This window comes from Typopeltis vanoorti, chromosome 17 (assembly GCF_054136105.1).
Source record: "Typopeltis vanoorti isolate ZY-2024b chromosome 17, IOZ_Tvanoo_1.0, whole genome shotgun sequence".
NCBI classification, from domain to species: Eukaryota; Metazoa; Arthropoda; class Arachnida; order Uropygi; family Thelyphonidae; genus Typopeltis; species Typopeltis vanoorti.
The window spans coordinates 99,155,029-99,179,456 of record NC_143565.1 but is presented as its reverse complement, the minus strand read 5'-3'; the positions used below and the strand labels follow the sequence as shown (position 1 = coordinate 99,179,456).

The following is a 24,428-nucleotide window of genomic DNA, read 5'->3' as shown; positions in this document are numbered from 1 at the left end:
TCATCCAAATTAACATTTCAAATATTATTATTGAATTTGACCTTTATACATATTTTCTTTATATTGAACTTTACAATCTTGTTTGTATCTGTATGATATTCTACATTGTTTCAGTAAATCACTTTCTCTTACCATTAGAAAATGGTTGACAGAAGTTCAAGAGTTTGAAAGAATGTTCTTAGCTCTATATTCATGTTTAAATCATATCAAATTCAGTTTTATCCTTTAAATTCATATCTTAACTATTTTAACTTTTATATTGGCTTGAAGGAAGGATTCCTTGAGGCTGTTCCATACTCCATTAAACCTCCAACGTGATGTCCTCCCAGCAGTTAAGCCTTAGCACACACTTGTTAAACTTTGCTGATTCATTTATGTATTAATATCTCCGGATATAGATGACACTCTATCCAAATGAATGTGAATAAAGATTGCTGTTGGCCAGGACTTATCACTACCATTATTTTATATCTTCTCAGAGATGATATGTGCTCAGAAATATGGAAGGTGATAACATAATAAATGGAACACTAAAAACATGCTGTTGCAATCCTCTCTTGGTCTGTAATCGAACACATTATCAGAATTAATCAAACTTAATAAATGAACACAATGAGGAAATGGAGCTAAACATCAATTTGGGGAGAGGGATTAAAAAATATAAAAATCTCATCAGATATGTAGCAGCAACATAACTCTTAGAAATAAAGCCACAGAAGTCTCTTATTAGTGTGGAGTGTGAATTTATGTTACCCTTGATCAAACAAACAAAGAAAACATTAGAGATGGTAAGATCTCCGTTATGTACTTAGTATGAAAATCATATATTTTAATTCAGTTTTAAGAGAAATTTATAACTAAAGATCTAGTATTGTGTCTGTAAATGTTACATCTGGTTATCTTGTATGAATGTGAGACATGGACTGGGAGGGGGGTTCAATGTTCGAATGTTTAAACCATTCAAAATGTATTCTTTTAGAAGAATGCAAAAACTAAAGAAAATAAAGGGGGCAAAACAATCTTTAACATAATGATTATAAATGAAACTCTCAGAATATAGACAATCCATTATTTAGTTCAATCTTAAAAATTCTTCAGTATGCAATTCTTTGCTTGAACAGTGAAGGAGAAAAGGAAGTGAAAAGTGAAGCAGAGAAGATTTCCTCTTGCTGATTATTAAGTTTCATGATTGAAGGCAGAACCTTGTAATGAAGATAGTGAGGGTTTCAGTTGTGAAATCACTGCAGATTTTCTTGTTATCTGTATAATATATTTCACTGCCATAACAAACTCCAAGGGCCAACAGGAATAGTTGAATATTTTACTGTGGTGAATATGCTTTAGAATTTGTTTATGTGGATTTGGTTTAAATTTTTGTTATAACAATGTTTGCTGCATTAAGATTTGACTAGGATATAATTGTAATTTTCTGTATATTTTTTAGGTTTCCTGTTCCTGACTTAAGACCTTTGCATGATATGGACAGAGTTCCATGGTGGCAACAGAATTTAAGAAAAGACATTTTATATAGTGAATTAACTGAGGCATCTTTCAGTACTTCTATAGATTCTAATGAAAGAGATGTTGTTTGTGATATTCAGTGTAAAGATTTTCATGGTATGTCTGTATGTCCATGTTGGTCTCATTTTATCTGTTTGTCTGTGTTTTCATCATAATATTTAATAGTTTATATATAATTTGTTAAACTAATAAAGTAAAACATGTATGAAGTATCATATAATAAATCATGTCTACTGAAAGTCTTTAATATTCATTTTAATTCTTATTTCTTTGTTAATTTTTAGAATGTGGACTGCACTGGCCTAATGTGTAAACTTGCCTCTGGTGCCAATAGGTTATGTTGCAATTATAATATGAGATATCTCTTAGTCAACAGTCAATGTGTAACCTTTCATAAACATGAATGTTTGCGAAAGGCTTTGAATGAAAGATTATTTTCATCACTTGGTGTGAGACTGCCACCTTGCTTATTGATGAAATAGTTGATCTGAAGTAATGTGAAAACAGTCCTTGATCATCCATCATCTCTCACTTAAAGCCTTTCACAAATGTTATGTGACAGTAACAAATTCAAATCCTTAGGCCTGTTGGTAGTGAAGAAATCGTCATCCATTTGACTTCTCTAATTAATAATAAAAGATGTTTTTTATCTTTTATCAACAAAGTATTTGTTGTCGAAAATTACCAAAAAAGTATTTTGTTGGTAATTTTCAACCAAGGAAATTGCACTGTATGAAACATTTTTCTATTATTATTTTATGAAATTGTATTTTTTTTTTCAGTAATTCACACAATAACATAAGGAAATAAGTAATAGTATTCATTTAAGCCATATCTTTCAGCCTGAATATCACAGGCCATTATCAATGGCAAACAATGAATTGATTTGAAACAATAACAGCTGCATGATGTTATACATAAAGCAAAGCAATGGTTATAACTGAGGAAACATTGTATTATTAATTATTCATTAACTGTATTAAAAAAATAACTTTAGGGATGTGTGATTAGAATAAGACTTTCTCATATCTTAGATAATAAGAGGCAGTCATTCCGATTTAAGTCTGGACAGTGAAATAATCCTCAGCACTTTCTTTAAACAAACATCAAATTTATGGTGGCATAAATGAAGTATGCATGTTTCAGACCACAGGATATTGTGGTCTATATGTATTCTGTGTTGTGTCAAACTAGATTTCTCAAATTTCCTGTTGCTAATGTAAGATTGGGATTCTTGTATTTTCTTTTCTACTGAGCATCTGGTTTGTCCAAAGTAAGAATGATGACAATCACAAGGAACTTGGTATACAAGAGGAAGAGCCAGAGCAGAATGTTTATCTTTGGAAGATGGAAACCATGATATAATTTGCTGATAGGAAGAAAAGTAGTCACTAAATTGTGCAGGTTATTTCTTAAGAATTCTGGAAATGGATTCTGAGATGCCAGAAATGTATGGGATTGGTACTTGATGTACTTTTTCCTTGTTATTTGAGCTATGATTATAGGAATTGAAAAACTGTTGTGTTATCTTTTCTGAGAAGAAGCCATTGATTTTCATATATCATTTGATGTTTATGAGTTCTTATTGTAATTGTTGAGACTTAGAACATATAATGTGAGCATGTTGTACTAAAGTTTATAATTCCAGTCTTCTCTGAGGGAAGGCAAGCAGATTGCTGTTGAATGTAGTGTCCAGTGAAACTAAGCTTTTGATTAATGGAGGTATTAGTATTAATTCAGCTGATGGTGAGCAGAGGAGTAGAATATCTAAAAAGGACAATTTGTTGTCTTTTTCTGTTTCCAGACAATCACAAGCATCCATGCCCATGGCAGAATTCCGACTTGCTTCCGGTCGGATATGATAATCCATCCAGCAATATATATATGGGGGGGATGGAGAGTTCTGATAAACACCCAGAACAAAAATAATATTAAAGCAACTTATATAAGCATAAGAAATGACACTAGTAGCAGAGTTATGGTAATGTTCTTTCTTGTGGTTATATCAGTTACTTTAATATCATTTTTGTTGTAGGTGTTTATCAGAATTCCCCCCTCCCATATTATTAATGGAGTTATTGCACCTAATTATGTAAAAATATTTGCATAATTTCAATTCTATTCCTTTCCAGTATTATCATATCATTATATGCCTTCAATTTTGCAGATTGCATTGCCAAATATCAAGAAAGTCATTGATGTACAAAAGGAAAAAAATAATTAATGGAACTCTTGAGAAGCCTGACGCTATTTGGGAAATTTGTTGATAAAGATCCATCCACTGTCCCTGTGGTGTAAGATCCTGGAGAAAGAAAAACTTTCTCATCTCAACTCATCTGCAACTGTAAGATAGAAGCTCATTTAAAATTTCCTTTGTGTCAAACCTGACTCATATGTTAGATATTAGGAGCATCCACTGGAATTCCATCATACTTCATACATTTAAAGGAAGGTGACAAAGTATATCTTCTGTGAAGAGCAGGTGAATTCAAATGACAATCATTAATTAGTTCAGAGATTTCAAGAAGTTTATCGCATTATATATAACAGTTAACATATATTAAAAATGATTGAGGTGACCACAATAGCACATTAATTTAGTTGCAAAAATTTGTATCTTTCATAGTAATTGGATTGATGTGGGCTAATATCTAAGTTACACAATAAATATCAGTGGATTAGGATGGTGTCAAAAGCAGGATAGAACTCAGTTTTCAGCATGAATATTGAGAAATTTGTTAAATATAATCAGCACCAAGAGGTTTTTTGGTATATCCAGATTAGGCGAACTTTTTCTGATCTGTTTCTATTGAGAATTAAAGGAAATATTTTGTGCTGTGCTAGAGGAAATTTTTTTAGAGTATATTGTATAATATTAATGTAGCCAGAAAATAACTTGTAGATGTTGATGCATTCTAGGTAAGTAAAGCACAGAAAACATATTAGTAACAAATTATAATTAAATGATACTAAAAGATCAAATACACAAACTTTTGCTTTTTAAACTTGAGTCTATTACTACTGATGGTGCTCTTGCAATGATAGGTAATAAATCGGGCTTCATTTCATTATGTAAAAACGATGACAAATATCCAGATTTTTGTAACGTATACCACTGTATTATTCACCAACAAGTACTGTGTGGTAAAAGATTAAACACAAAAGATGTTTTGGACATCACATTTAAAATTGTAAATTCTGTTCGAGGAAAAGCCCTGCAACGACAGTTATGTAAATTACAATCAGATGATGATAGGGAACTTCTGTTGTACAATAGTGTTTGCTGGCTCAGCAGAAGTCAATTTTTAGAAAGATTTCTTGTATTAATTAATGATATAAACATTTTCTTGATGAAAAAGGAGATATTTATCCACAGTTGAGTGATAAAAGATGGTTGTTACACTTATCATTTTTAGTAGATTTCTGTACGAAATTAAGCAATTTGAATTTAGAGTTACAAGGTAGAGATAAAAATTTAATTGACATGTTAAGTTCAATAAAAACTTTCCAACAATACTTACTTTTATTAAAGAAAAATATAAATGACTGAGAATTTAGACATCTCCATATTTATTAAAATTTTTTGAACAAAATCAAGAAATGCTTCGCTATGATTTAAAAGAATTTATTCGTGAAATAGAATTAGTTGAGGAAGAAATAAATTCAAGATTTAAAGATTTTTTTTTAAAGATAAAGATAAATTTTTTTAAAGATAAAGATAAGGTACAAAGTGCTTTAGACGATAGAAATATAAGAGCTGATAATATTGGAGTGTTGACAAGTAACAGACTGATTTGGAGGAAAATTGTAGATAGGAAATTAATAATGATGTAATTTTTTTCATGTAGTACTATCATATCCTGTACACCCCTTGAGGATACATGGCAGGAATTTGATGATGATGATAATGATTTAAAGATTTTAATAAAACTGAAATGATTTTATCTTTTATCAATAATCCATTTCAAGAAAACTTGAACATCACAGAAATTTCAAATAAAATTAGTAGGCTGTTTGATATAAACCAAGTTGAAGTAGAACTTGAGATAATAAACATTCGGAATAGTTTACATTTAAAATCAATAAACAATGAAGTCATTTGGAAGTATGCACATGAAAAATTCCCAATATTAACTGTTATTGCATGAAAAATTCTGTCGTATTTCAGATCGACATACTTGTCAGAATCCACTTTTTCAAATATGACCGTCATAAAAAATCGATTAAGAAACCAAATTACAAATGATCATTTGGATGATCGTCTGCGATTGGCCACTTCTTCATATCAACTTGACTATGAAAATATTGTGAGGTCCAAACAATGCCAAATTTCACGTTAACTTTTTTTTTTTTTTTTTTAATCAACCTGCATTTCCTGTAACTTGTGAGTTTGTATCAATCTGTTGTTTTTTCTAACTTTGGTTTTTCAAAATAGAGAAATAAATATTTTATTTCAATATATATATATATTTTTTTTTTTTTGTTGTATTAAAATATTTGTTATATTAAAATAATTAAAAGTGATCAATAAATTTTTAAATACACAAATAACGTTTTTAGCTGTGTATTTTTTTAAATTGTTTATTTGTGCATAATCAGATATCAGGTTGGGGGAAGGTGATATAAGATATTATATCACTTATTATATTATATCACAGATATTATAAGATATTATATCATGGTGATATTATATAATATTATCATGATATTATTATACTATATAAGAGAGTAGATCGCCGAATAACTTTTTATAGAAAAGTAGCTCACATAGTAAAAAAGGTTGAACACCACTGATCTATACCAATGCCATCTACTGCCCACTACCACTAGCATTTTCACAAGCATCCATGCCCATGACAGGAATCGAACCCACAACCTTTTGGCTGGAGAGCAGATATGCTAACCACTCCGCCAACCAGGCTGGCAATACTAAAAGATCACATGAATATATTTCATACTGGATATTACACCCCATCTTCAGTGTGAAAACCTCTTCTTCCTGTCATTGTCTCAGACCATGTGAACTGTTCTGGTCTCACGATACCACTTTGTCTTCCAGTCTTTTCCCACTTATTTATATCAATACAGAATTTTGGTGGCCTGTTTTGTCTGTTTGATTTAGATGTCTGTCCATTTTTGTTGTTTGTTTACTAATGTAACAGTCTATTGGTAAAGTACTGTGGACATGCCATTTGCATCCATAGTGCTAGGCAACTTAAAAAAGACTGTAGATTGTAAGAATCGCACTGTTTCAGAGAATAATACATAGTGTTAGGAACTGAGATAGTGGCAGTGGTTTGCTGTACTCTCCTTCCTGGTGTCAGTTAAAATTATTGATATTCTTGGGCTAGCTATTCTGTGAGCAACTGAATGGCCTCACTGTATTCCCTTTGGGAAATAAAAATGAATTAGCAGATTTTTTTAATTTTATTGGTTTTCTGTTTGAATGTCTGGAATAAGTGCATTGAAGATTGTTAAATAAAACAAAAAAAAAGTGACAGAATGCTGACAGAAAATATTCAAGAAAAATACAATCAGGAGTTCATACCAATAGTTTAGATAGAAAATAACCATCAAAAATCTGATATATGGAAGGGATTTGGCATATTGAAAATAGACAAAACGTTTTACAGTGGTTGCATTATATAATTCAGAAGAGGATCAAATTTCAGATGATATTTTAGAGATTTTGTAGTACCCATCTATAAAAAGAGAAATCAAACAGTTTGAGATGAATTTCCCTACTGAATATTCCAGAATAATTTATGGAAGCATATACTGTACTTGAAAAGAGATTGTCAGGATCAGATTTTCACCTTAAGACAAATAGTTGAAAAAAATGAATTTAACAATTTCAGTATTTGAGTTTGGCAGAAAATTCAAATATAGAAAAGAAAAAGGATCTAAAAATTACAATTATATGTTGTTTTAAAAACTACACTTATATGTGGTAAATGAAACATAATAAATAACAATATTTAGTCTATATTTCAATTGGTTTGATATGAAATCAGGTGTGAGTCTAGGATTCACATTATCTCCACTTTTTATTCATCTATATGAAATACATTACGAAGAAAGTGGCATTAGGGCTGATATCAATATTGGAGATATTCAACTGGCTTTTTATACAGATGATGTTACACTGGATTTTTGTAAGCATGTAAGTCGAGTTTCTTGAAATTGTATTGAATAACTGCTGTGCCAAATCTGGCATGAAAATCTGTAATAAAAAAGACAGGCTATGAAAATAGGTACAATGGAAACATCAGCTGCATCCTAAGAACAAGTAAAATATTTTGGTTATTTAGACAAAATTTTTAATAAAAGATGGCTAATTAAATATGAAAATAGACAATAGAATAAGCAAAGCTGGCATGATGAGGAACCAATTGAATGAATTTAATTGAAATTGAAAAAAAATGTAACTAGCTGTATGCATTACAGATTTCAAACCAATTTTAACTTATGATTCAGAGAGCTGAGTTAGAAATAAAACAGTTAATCAAAGATTAGAGATGACATGAGAGTTCTGAGAATAAGTAGAGGATTGAGCAGATGCCATCAGTGACTGAATCATATTAAAAATGAGGATATTAGGAAGGACTTTTATATTAGCATTCAGGAGAGTGTTAGCAGAGCTAATCTATGGTGGTATAGTCACATAAACAGAATGTGAGAAGAAAAGTAGCAAGACAAGTGTTTTTGTTAGTATGGCAGAAACTTGAAGTGGCTTGAAAAAGTTCTGTTTTGTGTTTAGAGCAGAGTTTCCAGAATGTTTGAAAAAAATCATTGAAAATTATTGAAATACAATGAAAACAATTATAAAATTAATAAAAATAGAAAAAAAAAATCCCTAACCCATGCACAGTACTAGTGCACTATAGGCTTTCACGCTTCTGTTAGTGGGGGTTGCATAAAGTAGACACCCCAAGGATACATATCAAGTATTTAATGGTGATGATGATAATCTTGCTGAAGCTATTAATCTTCACAAAAAAACCAGCAATATACGAAATGTTTTTGAAAATACACTTTCAGAAAATAGTTGTGATATTTCTTAAGATTCACATAAAATATTGAGTATAGGGTTTAGAGATTCCAGAAATAGTAGGGAATGTTTTTAATATACTATCAAAGACGATAACATCTGCACTAAGAATATGTATTATTTGATAATTGCTATTGAACGAACTTTCATACTATTAAAGCCAAAACAGAAGAGAAGCATAAACAAATTAAAAAAAAAAGTTAATGCAAGTTAAATTAAATTTAATTAACAAATTAAATTACTTTTTGAATTTAATTAACAAATTTGTTAATTAATTTAAAATTATCACAAGGTAAAAGTTGAAGCAAAAATTGATTATTTTAACCAGCTATGCTTGAATTTTCAGCTTTGTATCAGTTATCTCCTTCAGAAGAACCAATATCTTTTCTCAGAGCATCTGTAGATCCATTTGCATCTGGTGATACGAAACACGAATGCTTTGATTGGCCAAGGTGTGTATAATTGCATGTTATATGGATTTTATATATATATATATTTTATATTTATATATACATATATATATATATATATATATATATATATATATATGTATATGTTTAGTTCTTATCAATTTTATGGTCGGAGGGATAGCAATATGTTACTTAACCAGGGAATAGCAGTTACGGAACAAGGTAGTTTCCTGTTGCCTTCCTTGGCCTACAGTAAGGATTTTGTGACTGTAAATGTATGTTCACAAGGCCGGTTTGCCTGTTTTGAGGGGTATATATATTTGTTGTCGATGTTAACCCACCCTCACAGTTTATTAGTCTTGTGAGTGGATTAGCAGGGAACCTTGCTTATGGGACTAAATGTTTTCGTTTATTCTAATTCTGACTTACCTTAAACATTGAAGCAAGGGAAGACTATCTCCACATTTTTGACAAATTGCAGTAACTTGTAAGATGAAAAAAAAAAAACACAAATCCCTGTGTTACAAGCTTGAAACTGAGTACCATCTTGTGCCACTGATGCTGGCATTTGAAAGGGATTTGATTTAATATTAAAGTATAAAATGGTGGGCTCCGTGGGGGTGAATCCTCCTCCCAGACAAGCCCTTACACTTGAAAGTTTTCCTGAGGTGCCATGGATAAAGGGAATAGTAATAGCATTACTGTAGTCTGTATGTTAAGATGAATGCAAGGAGATGGAGGGAACAACTAATTTGTTAATATTTTCTGGCACTGTAACCATTAACAAATTAGTTGTTTCTCCCATCACCTTACATCCCTCTCAACACACACTACAATAATGTCATTATGATTCCCTATATCCAAGGCACTCAGTAAAAATTGCCAGACCTTTAAAGAAATATAATAATACAATTCTGCTTTCAAAATTTCAAAACTCATCTGAAGCTGACTGCCCTTATCAACTTTTCTAAGGATCCTCTCCTCTCTGTTCCTTGTTCTTGCAAATTATCATGGTCAAAATGGGAGATTTAGTGACATCAGCCTAGAAGAATACTATTCATCCGCTGCCAGGTGGTTATGCCTTACATACCTTGCACAAAATCAAATGGGGGGGGGGGGGGGGAACCCTACTCTGCTTCACTGCAACAAATATAAACTTGAAACGCTTTTCTTAGAATCAGGAGTAGATTTCAAAAACCAAACTAAACCTAATACATACGAGGGTGGTCTGAAAAGTTCTCAGCCTAACAATGAAAAAACAAATTTATAATTTCAAAATAATTTTTCTTTTTTAATCTAATTTCACTTGAGACTAATACATTTATTCCAGCAATGCTCCAGCACCATTATCCCATCCCTGTAGTGGTTCTCACTTCTTCTCTCTTCCATCATCTGTGTGGATGATGATGAGGCCGAATTAACTCTTTCCGCTTCTGTCTGTCCCTGGGGAGTCCGAACAATTCTGTCCAGTTTGGTGTCGCTTATTGTGATTTGGTTTTCAGGTCCTCTTTTATTTTATCTGTCTGTCTAATTCTGGGCTGCCCTTTGGATCTTTTACCTTCCATCGTTGTATTTAGGACTTTAGTTGGTAGTCTTTCTGTTCCCATTCTGGTCACATGGCCAAACCATCGCAGTTTTCTTTCTTGAATTTTGTCTATTATTGTTATTTCTTGTAGATAGGAAGTTAGTAATGATGTAAATTTTTCATGTAGTACTATCATATCCTGTACACCCCTTGAAGGTACATGTCAGGAATTTGATGACGATGAAAGTTTGGGATGCTTGACTGATTCGTCAGCTTATGTCTTTTGTAATTTCACCATTGTATTCAATTACTCCTCCAAGGTAGATGAAGTTTTCTACCTGCTTAGATTCATACTATCAATTTCAATTTTCAGATTTGTTTTTCTTTTCCTATTTGCATAGTTTTTGTTTTGTCTATGTTTAATCCAAATTTTATACATTCTTCCTTTATTTTATCAGAAATTTGTTGTAGATCTTCTTCTGTGCATTCAAATAATGCAATGTTGTCTGCAAATTTTAAATTTGTTATAGTTTTCCCATATATTTTGATTCCAGAGTCTTCTTTGTTTAAGACCTTACTGGTTGCTTCTTCCAGTGTAAGATTGAACAGGTCTGGTGACAGATTGCATCCCTGCCTTACTCCACTCTCTGGAACCAGTTGGTTAAGGTGTCCTCCACTCATACTGCACTTTCAGATTTCTTGTATTGATTCTTTATTATTCTTATGGTTTTGTTGGGAATTCCAAATTCTTTCATAGTTTTCCATAGTTCTCTTCTATGGATTGAATCATATGCCTGAAGAAAGTCTATGAAATTTATATAGCAACTTTGGTTGTACTCTAGTGTCTTTTCTGTTAGCTATCTTAAGGTGAATAGTTGATCAATTGTGCTTCGTCCTGGTCTGAACCCTGCTTGTTCTTCTCCTAATGCTAGTTCTATATATATGGCTTAATTTGTTTTTGGAATACTTACTAAGTGGTTCTCACTTAGTAAGTATTCCAAAAATACCCCTCTACAGCTGCAATCACCTCTTGATTCGAAGAAAAACACTGACAAGCAAGGAAGAGTTTTAGTTTTGGGAAGAGATAGAAGTCACAGGGAGCCAAATCTGGGGAATAGGGTGAATGTTGTGACAAATCATAGTGCAGAACCCTTAATTTTCCCATTGCCAAAACACCTTTGTGGGCAGGTGCATTGTCCTGATGAAAGATGATTTTTTTTCTTTTGAAAATTGAGTCTTTTCTCACAAATTTTTTTTGTCTAGTCAGGTTAAAAGATTGGAATAATATTCCCTGGTTATTGTTTTACCCTTTTCAAGATAATTAATAAACAAAATGCCTTTAGCATCCCAAAACACTGATGCCATGACCTTTTCTGCTGATGGAACCGACTTTGTCTTCTTAGGTGCTGAACAACTGGCTTCTGTCCACTGCTTTGACTGCTATTTGGATTCTGGTGTGTAATTGTGAATCCAAGTCTCATCCATAGTAATAAATTGATGCATAAAATCAGTTTTATTCTTGTTAAAACGCTCCAAGCACTGTTCAGAGATTTTCATGCAAGGTCATTTTTGATCTACTGTGAGCAAGCGTGGCACCCATCTTCCTCAAAGCTTTTTCATTTGCAATTCTTCATACAAAATATATCCTACATGTTCTTTTGAAATGCCTATAGTCTCAGCAATTTCATGCACTTTGACTCACCGGTCATCCAATACCATATCGTGCATATGATCAATGATTTCTGGTGGTGTTACACTTTTTGGATGTCTTTCGCTTGGATCATCTTCAAGGCTAGTATGGCCACATTTAAACTCTGCAGCCCATTTCTTAATTCTTGAAAATGAAGGAGAGGAGTGCCTATAAACTTTTATGATCTTTGAATGAATTTCTTTTGGCATTAAACCTTCTTTTACAAAGAATTTTATAACCACATGATACTCAATTTTATTCATTTCAAGGGATACAGACAACACTTTTGCTTCAGACAGCTGTGTAAAACAAACTACTTGATAGAATGACTTGCAATTTCACATGGATGCTTATGACAGATGTACCAACTTAGAAAAAAAAAAAAAATCTAGCTCATATTGTTGCCATCTATGGTCGAGGCTGAAAACCTTTCAGACCACCCTCGTATGGTTGTGTTAAATTTTCCAAGGTTTGGGAAACTTTAATTCTTAGGTTTCCAGCACAACAGCTAAGGCTAGCCAACAGCTTCCATAGAGGGTGTCTCTCATAGGACTTTAGGGTTTTAATCTATTTTTTTCATTTGTTATTTTGAGTGTACTTTTGCAATTTTAAGATTGTATCCCTGATGATGTCTGTTACTGAGATGAAATGTAGGATCCATTAAACTTGTATTTAATTGTTTCTCTATGCTATATTCATTCCATTAAATCTAATAGTGCATTTCCTTGCTAGTAATTGAATTCTAAACCATTTTACTGTAATTGATATGCTTTTAAATATTTTCAGATTAACTATCAAAATTATTCCACCAGTGTCTTTGTCTCTTTTGGAAACTGAAATTTTGGACAACAAAGATATTTCTGCCCAAGCAACTTCCATGGAAACAATGTTTTTGCATGTTGAACAAGATGATATATCACCATTTGCTTCAAGGAAGGTTGTATATGAGAATGATATTAATACTGAAGGTGAAAATGCAGATAAACACCAAAAAACCACATCTAGCTATGAAGTTGATCAGGTGAGAAAAGCTTTTGGCTTTTGAAACTAAAGCCTTAATATGAAGAGTATTATTGTCTTCTTTTTTATATAGAAAATAAAGTATAATAATGATAAATGATAATACAGTTGTGATTACTAATTAACCTGTACATCATGTTGTGTCTTTCATTCATTAGAATGACAGACTGTATAATTTCATGTAAGAAAAATGTTAGGTCACTGATTCTTACTGTGATTATTCATTTTGTCCTTAATTTTTTTCATAAAGAAATTAGGATAATAAAATGTTCTCTTTAAAACTGTAGTACATTAAAGTTTTAGCAGCTAAGAACAATACATGATTCATGATATATTTCACTCTTTTCATTAATATTTAGATCACATGTGCCTATCGGATATGATTTAATTTTAATATATTTTTATATTACTTAGGTCATAATGCCTGCTGATAAATTCAGAATTCATGACTTCATTCAGAAGACTGTACATAATACAAGATTTAGCTTAGAATTTAATATTCCTACTCTTAATCTCTTCCTTCCAAATAAACATTTCTATGAAGTGCTTTATAATAGGTAAGGAGTATCATTTCTCTTTTTTTGTTTATTTCATTAATACAAATAATAAAATTGAGGTAATTGATTATTCACTCATAAAACATGGAGTGTCTCTAGCCCATTTGGCAGTGACAATTCTATTTGGTTTAAAAGGACCCAGGTTAAAATCCTGTCTAAAAACATTTTTATAAGGTCCTTTCAGTGGATGGATGATCAGTTAGTTGGTTTCACACAGAAGTGTCAGGTTTATTCTTCCATTAAACAGACAGATCTGTTTTGTGGGATAGTAGACTAAAGATGGCACTAATTCCCTCTCAGTGTTAAATAGGCTTGTATGAAACTACATTATTTGGGCATCACAGGTCATTGGGCCTACTAAAGAGAAGGTGAAAGGTGGTAAAATATTTGTGTTTGGTGAATTCATTATTTACAGTTATTTATTTATTTTTAAGTAGCTTGCTTTAAAAAAAAAAAAAATACTATCAAGGCCTGCCAAATTAAATACTGATTAGAGCTAGTGAGTATATGAAAACATTTTTTCATAATGTGTCTATAGGAAAAGTATATTTTATTTTTCAATTGATACTGTGTACTTTTAATAATTTCAGTTAGTTTATAATATAGCTTTAATTCAGTATGCAGTGTAGGTAGTTTGCTCAATTTTGAAATGAACAATTTCCTGCAATGTAGCATGTGCAAAATGTACTCATTGGTAAGTGTGAGTAGTTTGTGGGAAAAATGACATTAGAATATGTACTAATTAAGCAGACTGAGAATGAATCAGAATAGAAATTTAAATAAGCTGGTGTGGCAGGTAGTGACATGTGCAAAAAAGGTAGTGGCAGGTAGTGACATGTGTTTCTTGAATACTTGGAAGTATTCAAGAAAGTGATAGCGATTTGAAAGAGGCAAGTATGAGTAAGGAAGTATAGTATATAGAAGTAATAAAAAAACTAAAAATTCAGTATAGTGGTAGTAATTTTGAAGCTGTCTATGACGAGTACTTCAAAAGCCAAGTAGGCATTGAAGAGATTGGAAAAGCACTTGGTAAATATCAAGAGAGGTAGAAAAAGAAAGAAAACAAAGCACAAGAAACAAAGAATGCACAAACAACAAGAAACAGCTGAAAAAGGATTGAGTGATCTATGGTAATTGCATAAGTAGGGATGTTGTAGAAGAATGAGCAAAAAAAGCGTTTTCCAGGCACAACGATTTATGATGTCACCAAGTTCATAAGCTAGCAAGTTGATTGTGGAAGGAATAATTGCATTGGTTGAAATGAAGTATTTGAAAGACGAGAGAAGATATGAAAGAATTAATCTGGTATGGCTGCTTGGATATTGATTATCACTCATGGTGATATTTAGTGGAGAAGAACATCTAGAGATAATTACTAAATTTATTTAGTAATTAATAAATTATTAAACCAATGTTTCACCCTTGTCCATAAGGTATCTTCATGGGCACAGAGACATCCAGCTGAGCAACAAATTCTATAAATAATTTCTCCGTTTATACCTGCTCCTGCATAAAAGGGAAATTCTCCCCATTGGAATTGCACTTTTTTGATCCATGCCATAGTCACTCCAGAATGGGTGATAGATATAGTTTCTGGGGTCTTCCGGATGGATCCTGGCAGTTCTTCCTGTTTGTTCAAAATACAAAAATTTATAGAAGCAAGGGATGCTTGTGCCCATGGTCATGATGATGGAAAGGATCTTTAGGTGAGTGGAATAGGATAGCTAATTTTTGGTATGGCTTGAAGGAGGTATATCATACCTTCTTAAAACACAGGGTTTTTTCCTGAGGTGCCCCAGATGTAGAGAACACCAATTGCTTTTTTTGCAGTCTGGATTTTTGGGTGGGGGATTTCAGACAAACAGGAAGAATCACCAGTATTCATCTGGAGGTGTATAGAAACCATGTCCATTACTTACAATAGTCATTTTTGAGTATCAGACTATGCCGTGGATACAAATCCCCAGATCTAATGGGAGGGAGGGGGGGCAAAACCTCACTTTTATACAGGAGCAGATATAAATTGGAGAGGTTATTCTAGAATCTGCCACTGAGTTGAAATGGAAAGCTGTGATTACAAATGATTTGGTGCACACTGTGTATTTCTTAAATATTTATTCAATGAAATACATATATCTTTAATTAATTGTTTATAAAATATATATATATTTTTATATGTAATAATTTTATAAAACAACAGGAAATTTATTAGTCATGACATTAAGTAAAAATACACCTACCAGTTTTACCACCAAAACATTAAAACATGAAAAAACTATAAACACATGGATCACAGAGTTGACTAAATGCTGAAAAACCATTACCAAATTCATTCTAGACAATAAATGTAAAATTCATGGCATGCATTAACTGTCAGCAGTTAGTGATTATTAGTGTAGTTTAAATCTCTAATGTTAAAAGATTTAATAAGAGATTTTCCACATGTCACTTAATATCAGGCCTTGGTTTTTATTCAGTGTTCCATGCAATTGGATAACCCTAATTGATTCCTTCAGTCTGGAATAAAAATTCTTTTCTATATAAGGCATGGTAGAAAAGTTCCAATCAATTCTTTTTTGGTCTCTGTAGTGGTTATCAGTAAGATCTGCAAAATACCCCTCTACAGCTGCAGTCACTTCTTTATTCAAAGAAAAATGCTGACCAGCGAGGAAGAGTTTTAGTTTTGAGAAGAGATAGAAGTCAGAGGGAGTCAAATCTGGGGGAATAGGGTGGATGTTCCAACAATTCATAGTGCAGATCCCCTAATTTTCCCATTGCCAAAACACTTTTTTTGGGCAGGTGCATTGTCCTGATGAAAGATGATTTTTTCCTCTGCAAACCGGGTCTTTTGTCACGAATTTTTTCATTTAGTCTGGTTAAAAGATCAGAATAATATTTAGCATCCCAAAACACCGATTCCATGACCTTTCCTGCTGATGGAACGAACTCTGTCTTCTTTGGCGCTAAACAACCGGCTTCTGTCCACAGTTTTGACTGCTGTTTGAATTCTTTTGGTAATGGTGAATCCAAGTCTCATCCATAGTAATAAATCAACACACAAAATCAGTTTTATTCTTGTTAAAACGCTCCAAGCACTGTTCAGAGATTTTCATGCAGGTGTGTTTTTGATCTGCTGTGAGCAAGCACGACACCCATCTTGCACAAAGCTTTTTCATATGCAATTCTTCATGCAAAATATATCCTACACATTCTTTTGAAATGTCTATGGTCTCATCAATTTCAAACACTTGGACTTGCCAGTCATCCAATACCATATTGTACACTTGATCAATGATTTCTGATGTTGTTACACTTTTTGGACGTCCGTCATGTGGATCGTCTTCAAGACTGGTACAGCCACATTTAAACTTGGCAGCCCATTTCTTAATTGTTGAAAACGAAGCAGAAGGGTGCCCATAAACGTTTATGAAATAAATTTCTTGGTGTTAAAGCTTGTTTTAGAAAGAATTTTATAACCACATGATATTCAAAATTTTATCCATTTCAAGGGATAATACAGACAACACTTTTGCTTCAGAAAGCTGTATGAAATAAACTACATGATAGAATGACTTGCAGTTTCAAATGAATGCTTATGATAGATGTACCAACTTAGAAAAAAAAAAAAAAAAAAATCTTGCTGATAGCGTTGCCATCTATGGTCGAGGCCGAGAACTTTTCAGACCACCCTCGTGTACAGTGCTTTACCTGTTTTATAGCTAATGTAGCTATTGCCAAAAAAAAAAAAAAAAAAAAAAAAAAAAAAAAAATGAAAGGTACCTGAGTTCAGTGACGATGACTGTATTATTTGAAAGAGTAACCTTGGCTTAGTGTGTAAGTGTTTGAACGTGCCATATTCACTCTGTGATCTCTGCTCCTAATTAGTCATTAGCTGTAATGTTAATTATCCTATTAGTTTACCTTGGAATGGGTGATGGTGTGATTTTATATGAAAACCCTCCTCAGTGTTGGATTTCCACAGAAAAGTATAACAAATTATTATCATTAACCGCCTATCATTAACTGTTAGATCAGTGCTAGCTATTTCTATAAAATAACAGTCTTGCACTCGGCTGATATTTTCCATCCTAATATCCCAAGCTTTTAGAGCCTGTGTAGCTCAGTGGATGTGGCGGCTTTTTTCGACCGGTTCCAGAGTGAGCCGATCTCTGGCACAGGCAAGCGAGTTTTTTCTCCCGGAAACTCTGGTTTATCGTCCCGTAAACTCAAGAAAATCGACCGTAAAACCCACATTATATCAGACATTAAATACGAGTGTTAGGGTTGGGGACCACGAGATGGCGGCACTTGTTGAGCCATCTCTCTTCATTGTGTGCCGCTTAATTAGTGATAGCCTTGGGCCAGCTTTCTCTGATTGGGTACCAGTGGAGATTGAACTGCCCACTCAGTCTCCAAAAGTTAGATAGGGCTAAAATGGCCTCGCCTACTCCCTACATACGGGAATAAAAAGGTGTTAGCTGATTTCTTTTTTTTGATATCCCAAGCATATGAATTGAGTGCTACTCTTCTGAATATCTCCTTTTTTCATCTTGTTCTCTACAGAAAAAGATTTTTATTCTTCAGTGTGTATTTCTGAAATCTTTTGAGAGAGGACATCAAACCAAAAAAAAAAAAAAAATTTATTCAGTAGTATGAAGTTCCTAGTAATTTTTTTTTTTTTCATTTGTTTTTGGGCCCAGCAAAATTATCCCCCTAATCACAAGAATAGGACAATAACATCTCTTCCAAATCTGTTCAGCTTCATCTTAACTGGTCTGATGCATTTAGAGCTTAACAATGCTGCGAGAAGCAGTGGAGTGCAAGTATCTGCACTCCACTGTTTCTGGAGTGCTTCTGTGGAATGCTCTTTCTGTGATCTCTGTTCCTAATTAGTTATCAGCTGTGATGTTAATTATCCTATTAGTTTGCCTTGGTTGGGCAGCCCAAGAGATATGCAACCATGGTCTCTTTCAGAAAGATTTCAGTGTTTAATCCATATCCAAATTCAGAGCCTTAATAGGTCATTAACTTGATCACTCCTTAGCAGAAGGTTTGTTGGCATTTCCTCACTGCTGTGGATTTTATGCTTACACTTGGTTTATATCCCTTTTGTAGGCAATTAAAATTTTTTTCCTGCACTTTCTTATAATCAGTATAATGAATCTGTATAGATAGAAAATATAATCATTATATTATATAATTATTGTTTTCTTAACAAACCTGATAATTCAGTAATTCACGTGAATGATTTAATATCAGCCATACATTCTAGTGTGTGTGTGCACGCGCGCACACACACACACTACAAATAAGTAATCTATGCCATCTGTTCACTTGATGAGGCTAGTATCCAGCAGTTGCTAACCTGATATCAAGTGACTAGTTTATTTACAGAAACAAACTTCTAGTATGAATTGGAAAATATAATTATTCTCTGAACTTTTTTTTCTACCTGAAAATTAATCAAATGTTTTTACATTGATTTGAATGCTAGCATATTATTAGCCTATAGCTAATAATTGATATTTTAATAAGTAACATACATTCAAATGATGTGTTTTACTTCATATAAGGTTGTCTACAGACCTAGTTCTCTGGGAACCAACAGCACCTCGATTAATCCGATCACAAGATTCTCTTTCTGTGAGAAATCAATCTTCTGGGTTGGATCTAGCTAGTCAGATGATGAAGGAAAGTAGCAATTTTCAGACTTTCTCCATGTGTAAATCTGGTCTGCAATATGGTATGTTAAGTTAAATTTATTTTGTGATAATTTTTTTCTGTTTATGTAATTAATTCTGCTATTAAAATGCTTATTAAATGAAAAATAAAAAAAAAAATAGGCGACTTTTTTTAAATGTTCATTTTGCGAAATTTTGTTATGATATCAATCTTAGTTTGTATTAGACCATTTGCAGGGACAAAATGCAAAATAATAACCTCATTCTAGATGGAATTTAATGAAATTGGTGTTTTAAAATAACTAGTAAAATTAGTCATGGAATTGATCTTAATTTTGGATTAAACATTGGGAAATTTGCATGGACACAGTTAAGCATTTTGAATTTTTTTATTTTTTATTTTTTTAAAAAATTAAATAACGAAGTTTATTTTTGACATAAAATCTGAAATTTTCATTTGCTTGTTGATATGTTAAGAGATAGTTTGACACAAGTGATGCATCTGATATTTTAATAATCATATACAAAAAAAAAAAAAAAGAAAAAAAGAAGATAAGAGAAACTGATGTTTGGATTTATTAGGTCTACTAGTTTTGGACTATTTTGTGTGCTTTTCAGGATTAAAGAAATGGAAATAGACTGAAAAATCAAACATTTTCTGCTAACCTTTCCTCTTAATATAGATGCAGAGAAATAGAAAAAAATTAACAGCAACGTAGGATATACGTTAATATATATATGAGCACAATCAGAGAAATACTATCAGGACCAAATTACTCATTTGTGTCTAAGCTATTCAGGATTTGTCTAACGTATTTCTGGTGAAAAATCAGAAGACAGGTAGTGAAATGTTTTGGTATAGGCCCGGGCCTAGAGCGGCAAATTTTGAGGGGTGGCGGAAATTTCTGGGCTCTTATTTTTGTAATTATATTTATATTACAAATTTACGATATAAATAGGTTATGCATGTAAATCAACATGTTCAATAAATATGGAGGGGGCATTTTCTGCAGGCCTAGGGGCAGGAAATACCTAAATATGCCACTGGGTATAGGAGTTATTTGTTGTGGTCATTATGCAGAAGTTGGAGGAGAAAAATTATTACATGGGTATTTGGATAATGTTGCAGTTGTATTCTCAGGATGAGTGAAATGTGGAAGGGCAGAAACTTTTCTCCTGTCATTTGAGCAGGGGAAAGTTTCCTGCATTCTTTTCTTTAAAAAAAAACAGATCCCCCCCCCCCCCCCAGTCATTGTGAGCTGCAGTGTACACTGAGTTTTAAGCTGTAGTTTTGTCTTTAAGTTACTTGTTTTATTGTTAATTTTGTCCTTGGAATGCCTTGGCACACTTGTTAAAGAAGTAGGGTTATGGATTTGGAGTGAAAGAGCAGTAAAGTCTTCAGTCCATTTGGAATTATTTGTTATATATTCAGATGTTGGGATCAGGAGAATGGAAACAGCAATTTGACCATAAAAAAGATGAGTAAAATCATAAAACTAATTTTATTTAGCATCATCATCATAATGGCAAAGGACACAAAACAGAATAGTTGGGCAAAGGATGTTACATAGTGAAGGAAACTTGGAAAAGTTTCCAAGAGAACTGACATCCGTGGTATATTTGAAAAGGGAAGCTGTTAGATATGGACAGGATAATGAGGAGTATTTTGGGTACATGGTTTGATTCTGTTATATCATTGCTGACAGCATATACCTCAATATTCCTAACCTTGATGGAAATGAGAAGGGAAACTGTTTCATTTGATGTTGAAATCTCCACTGAAAATGATATCACTGTTTGGACTGCAGAAAAATTAAGTTTTCAAAAAGATTAAAAGTAATTATCTGAATTTGTAGAGGAATGAATACACTGAAAGCTCCATGAGCTGGAACAGCTTAGACAGAGAGATTCTCTCAGTTTGGCATTGTTTGACATGGGATTCATGTGGTTTTTTTGGATTGTTTCTTTTAGATGATTTTTTTTTTGTGTTCTATGAAAAAACTATTGTATTGTTGATGAGAGGAGTTAGATAAAGAGAAGAGACATACAGAGAGAGATATAGGATTTGTAAATATGCCTCCCATACAGAGAAAAGCCATCTCCTGTCTTGACAATGAATCTTTCATGCCACCATACTTGGATGACTCTGTGAAGGCACAGTATGACTGAGTAATTTTCACTATATAATTTAAGGAAATTGCAATGTACTAGGATATACATTAAAATAAATTTTAATATACTTCAATATTTCGGCAACGTCACGTAGCCATTTTCAAGAACTTAAGTACAAGACACGTGCACGCAGGCACAACAAAACAGTAAGTGAGGAAGAAGTAAGAAGCTATTATTTCTCCTAAAGTCCTGATGGTGCCCTCTAGCGGGCAATGTTGGTATTCTTGGGCGATTGGGCTGAAGGTCTTCTGATGTAGGTTTCCCAAATTTGAGGCAGTCTCATGCAGCCAAATTTGTTGAGGTTTTGATCATTTCTTTGGGCTGAAGCTGGTTCCATGAAAAGCCTTTCATATTTGTATTTGCTACAGTGTATTATCCTGGCTTTCTTCCACCGTATTCTATGGCAGGTATTCAGCACATGGTCAACAAGACCAGAGTGGCTGTATTGGTGAAAACGGATGTAGTCCTTGTGTTACAAAATTCTGATATTTGCTGTCTTGCCTGTTTGGCCAAAATAGGACAGCTTACAGCTGCAGGGGACCTGGTATACAGGTAGGTCTGGGGGGGAGGTTGGTCTTTAGTAGAGCAGATAAGGGATGCCACTTTTTTATATGGTCTGTAACAAGAAGTCAAGTCATGTTTTTTTAGGATTTTTGTGATTTTTTCTGAGGTGCCTCAGATATAGGGTATGGTGATGGATTTAGAGTAATCATTGTTGTGAGAGAGGGGGAGGGGGCGTTGTGGTTTACTGGTTTCAATATTTTTTGGATTTTTTTTGGGGGGAGGTAGCCATTGGCTGAGAAAGTGTTGAGAATGTGGTTTAGTTCTGTGGTTAGGGCATTGTCATTTGAGCAGATAAGTTTATCCCTGTTGCGTAGTGTCTTAATGACTCCATATTGTTGTGAGGAGGGGTGGTGGGATTGTTGGTGAATGTATCTGCCTGTATGGGTGGGTTTTCTATATACTGAGAAAACCAAGGTTCCATCAGGCTGGCAGGTGACTAGTGTGTCTAAGAAAGGAATGCAGTTGTTTTTTCCTCTTCCAGGGTGAATTTGATTCTGGGGTGTTGGTTGTTTAAGTGTGTTAAGAAGGAGAGGAGTGCATCCTCTCCTTCTTAACAAAGTGAACACATATAGTGAATACATCATCTACGTAGCAAAGCCAAACGGTTGGTTTTTGTGGGGCAGAGTTTAAGGCTTTCTCTTCCAAAGTCTCCATATAAAAGTTGGCCAAGGGTGGGAGTGGAGAACCCATGGCTGTCCCCTCTATTTGTTTGTAGAATTTTCCTTGCCAAACAAAATAGCCTGAGTTCATTGTGAACTGAAATAGGGCTGTGATATCGGGAGGAAATTTAGCTTGGATTAGTTCTAAGGATGGCTGAGTAAGTGGCAACATTATTATTTGCTAGCTGTTTGGGAAGCCTCATTCACTACCATCAGGTTTGATCTCATATGCCACCTATAATCTGGCCTGCAGAACCATTTTACTGTGGTACGTTCAGACAGGGAGGGTCTGGGGACCATACATTGTATTTGGTCCATACCTTTGAAAGGCCTTACACCCACACTACATACAAGGAAGGTAGTAGGAACAGAAATTGGAGAGCTTACTCTGAAAACAAAACCTCTCATTTTCCTTATATATATTTTCTCTTCCTTTAAGGTTATGATTTATTATGACCTCAAGGAAACAGAAAACATTGGGGTGGGGGTAATTCATTGCACAAAAATTAGCAGTAATATAGTATCTATATATTATTTTTATTATACAAACACCTCCTGGAGTCAAGATTCATTGAGAGAGGCAGTAGTAAGATGCATTCTAACAGAGATAATGTTTACCATAACTTGTCTTAAATTGGTTCAATGTTTACGTACTCACCATCTCATTTGACAATAAATTCCACTCATCAACCACTCTCTATGCAAAAAAGTCATGCTGCACTCTCTTATGCATCATACTTTTATACAACTTCCAAGAATGACCTCTTGTTTCTATCCTCTTCCCTCCCACAACCCTTTGAAAAATATCCTGGTATCTATTTGATAAACACCCCTTAGCAATTTATATGTGTCACCCCCTCTTCTGCCTATTGACTAGCATCTGTAATTTACATTCTCTCAACTTGACTTCACCGTCAGTATTCTGCAATCCTGATATTGCTTTTGTTATTCGTATCTGAACTTTCTCCAGAACTTGCTTCGCGCCTAGGAACACAGGTGACCAAATCAATGTGCAGTTGTGGTCTAAAAAAAGTCCAGATGTGGTTTAATCAAAGCCTTGTACAGCGGAATGACCACATCCTTATCTCTACTTGTCAGTGTTCTTAGTAATGGCATTTCTTTCTGCTGTTTTTATTATTTTTGCAATATGTTCCTTGAACTTCAATTCTTTATCCATCAGTATCCCAAGATCACATGCTTCCTCCACCACCTGTAATACATTATCTCCAATATGATACGCATCTTTACTTTTTTAAGACCCAAAGTGCCAAACTTTACATTTACTGGTGTTAAATTGACATCCCCACTTGTCTGCCCACATTACCACTTCATTCAAATTGCTCTGAAGCACCAGTACATCTGCATCATTCCTAATAACTTTTCCCAGCAGAAAAGTCACCATCTGCAAACAGCCAAATATCAGCTTGCAGACCACTTGCAATATCATTAACAAACAAATTGAACAGCAGTAGCCCCAGAACAGACCCCTGTGGGATTTCACTGGTAACTCTCCTCCTCAGAAACATGGTGACTCTACACACCTGTTTGATGGTGGTTGTATAGAGGCACCAGTTTACT

The 24,428-nt window shown here is 33.5% G+C and overlaps 1 protein-coding gene across 1 annotated transcript in view; it reads left to right on the top strand.

Moving 5' to 3' along the window:
• Positions 1-24,428, top strand: part of Atg2 (Autophagy-related 2) — a 616,887-nt gene that overhangs the window by 197,452 nt on the left and 395,007 nt on the right. Inside the window, exons 16-20 of the mRNA XM_090407292.1 lie at positions 1,445-1,617; positions 8,919-9,024; positions 12,984-13,218; positions 13,632-13,774; positions 19,348-19,517. Coding sequence (XP_090263418.1) covers positions 1,445-1,617; positions 8,919-9,024; positions 12,984-13,218; positions 13,632-13,774; positions 19,348-19,517 — 827 coding nt within the window. The remainder of the gene's footprint in view (positions 1-1,444; positions 1,618-8,918; positions 9,025-12,983; positions 13,219-13,631; positions 13,775-19,347; positions 19,518-24,428) is intronic.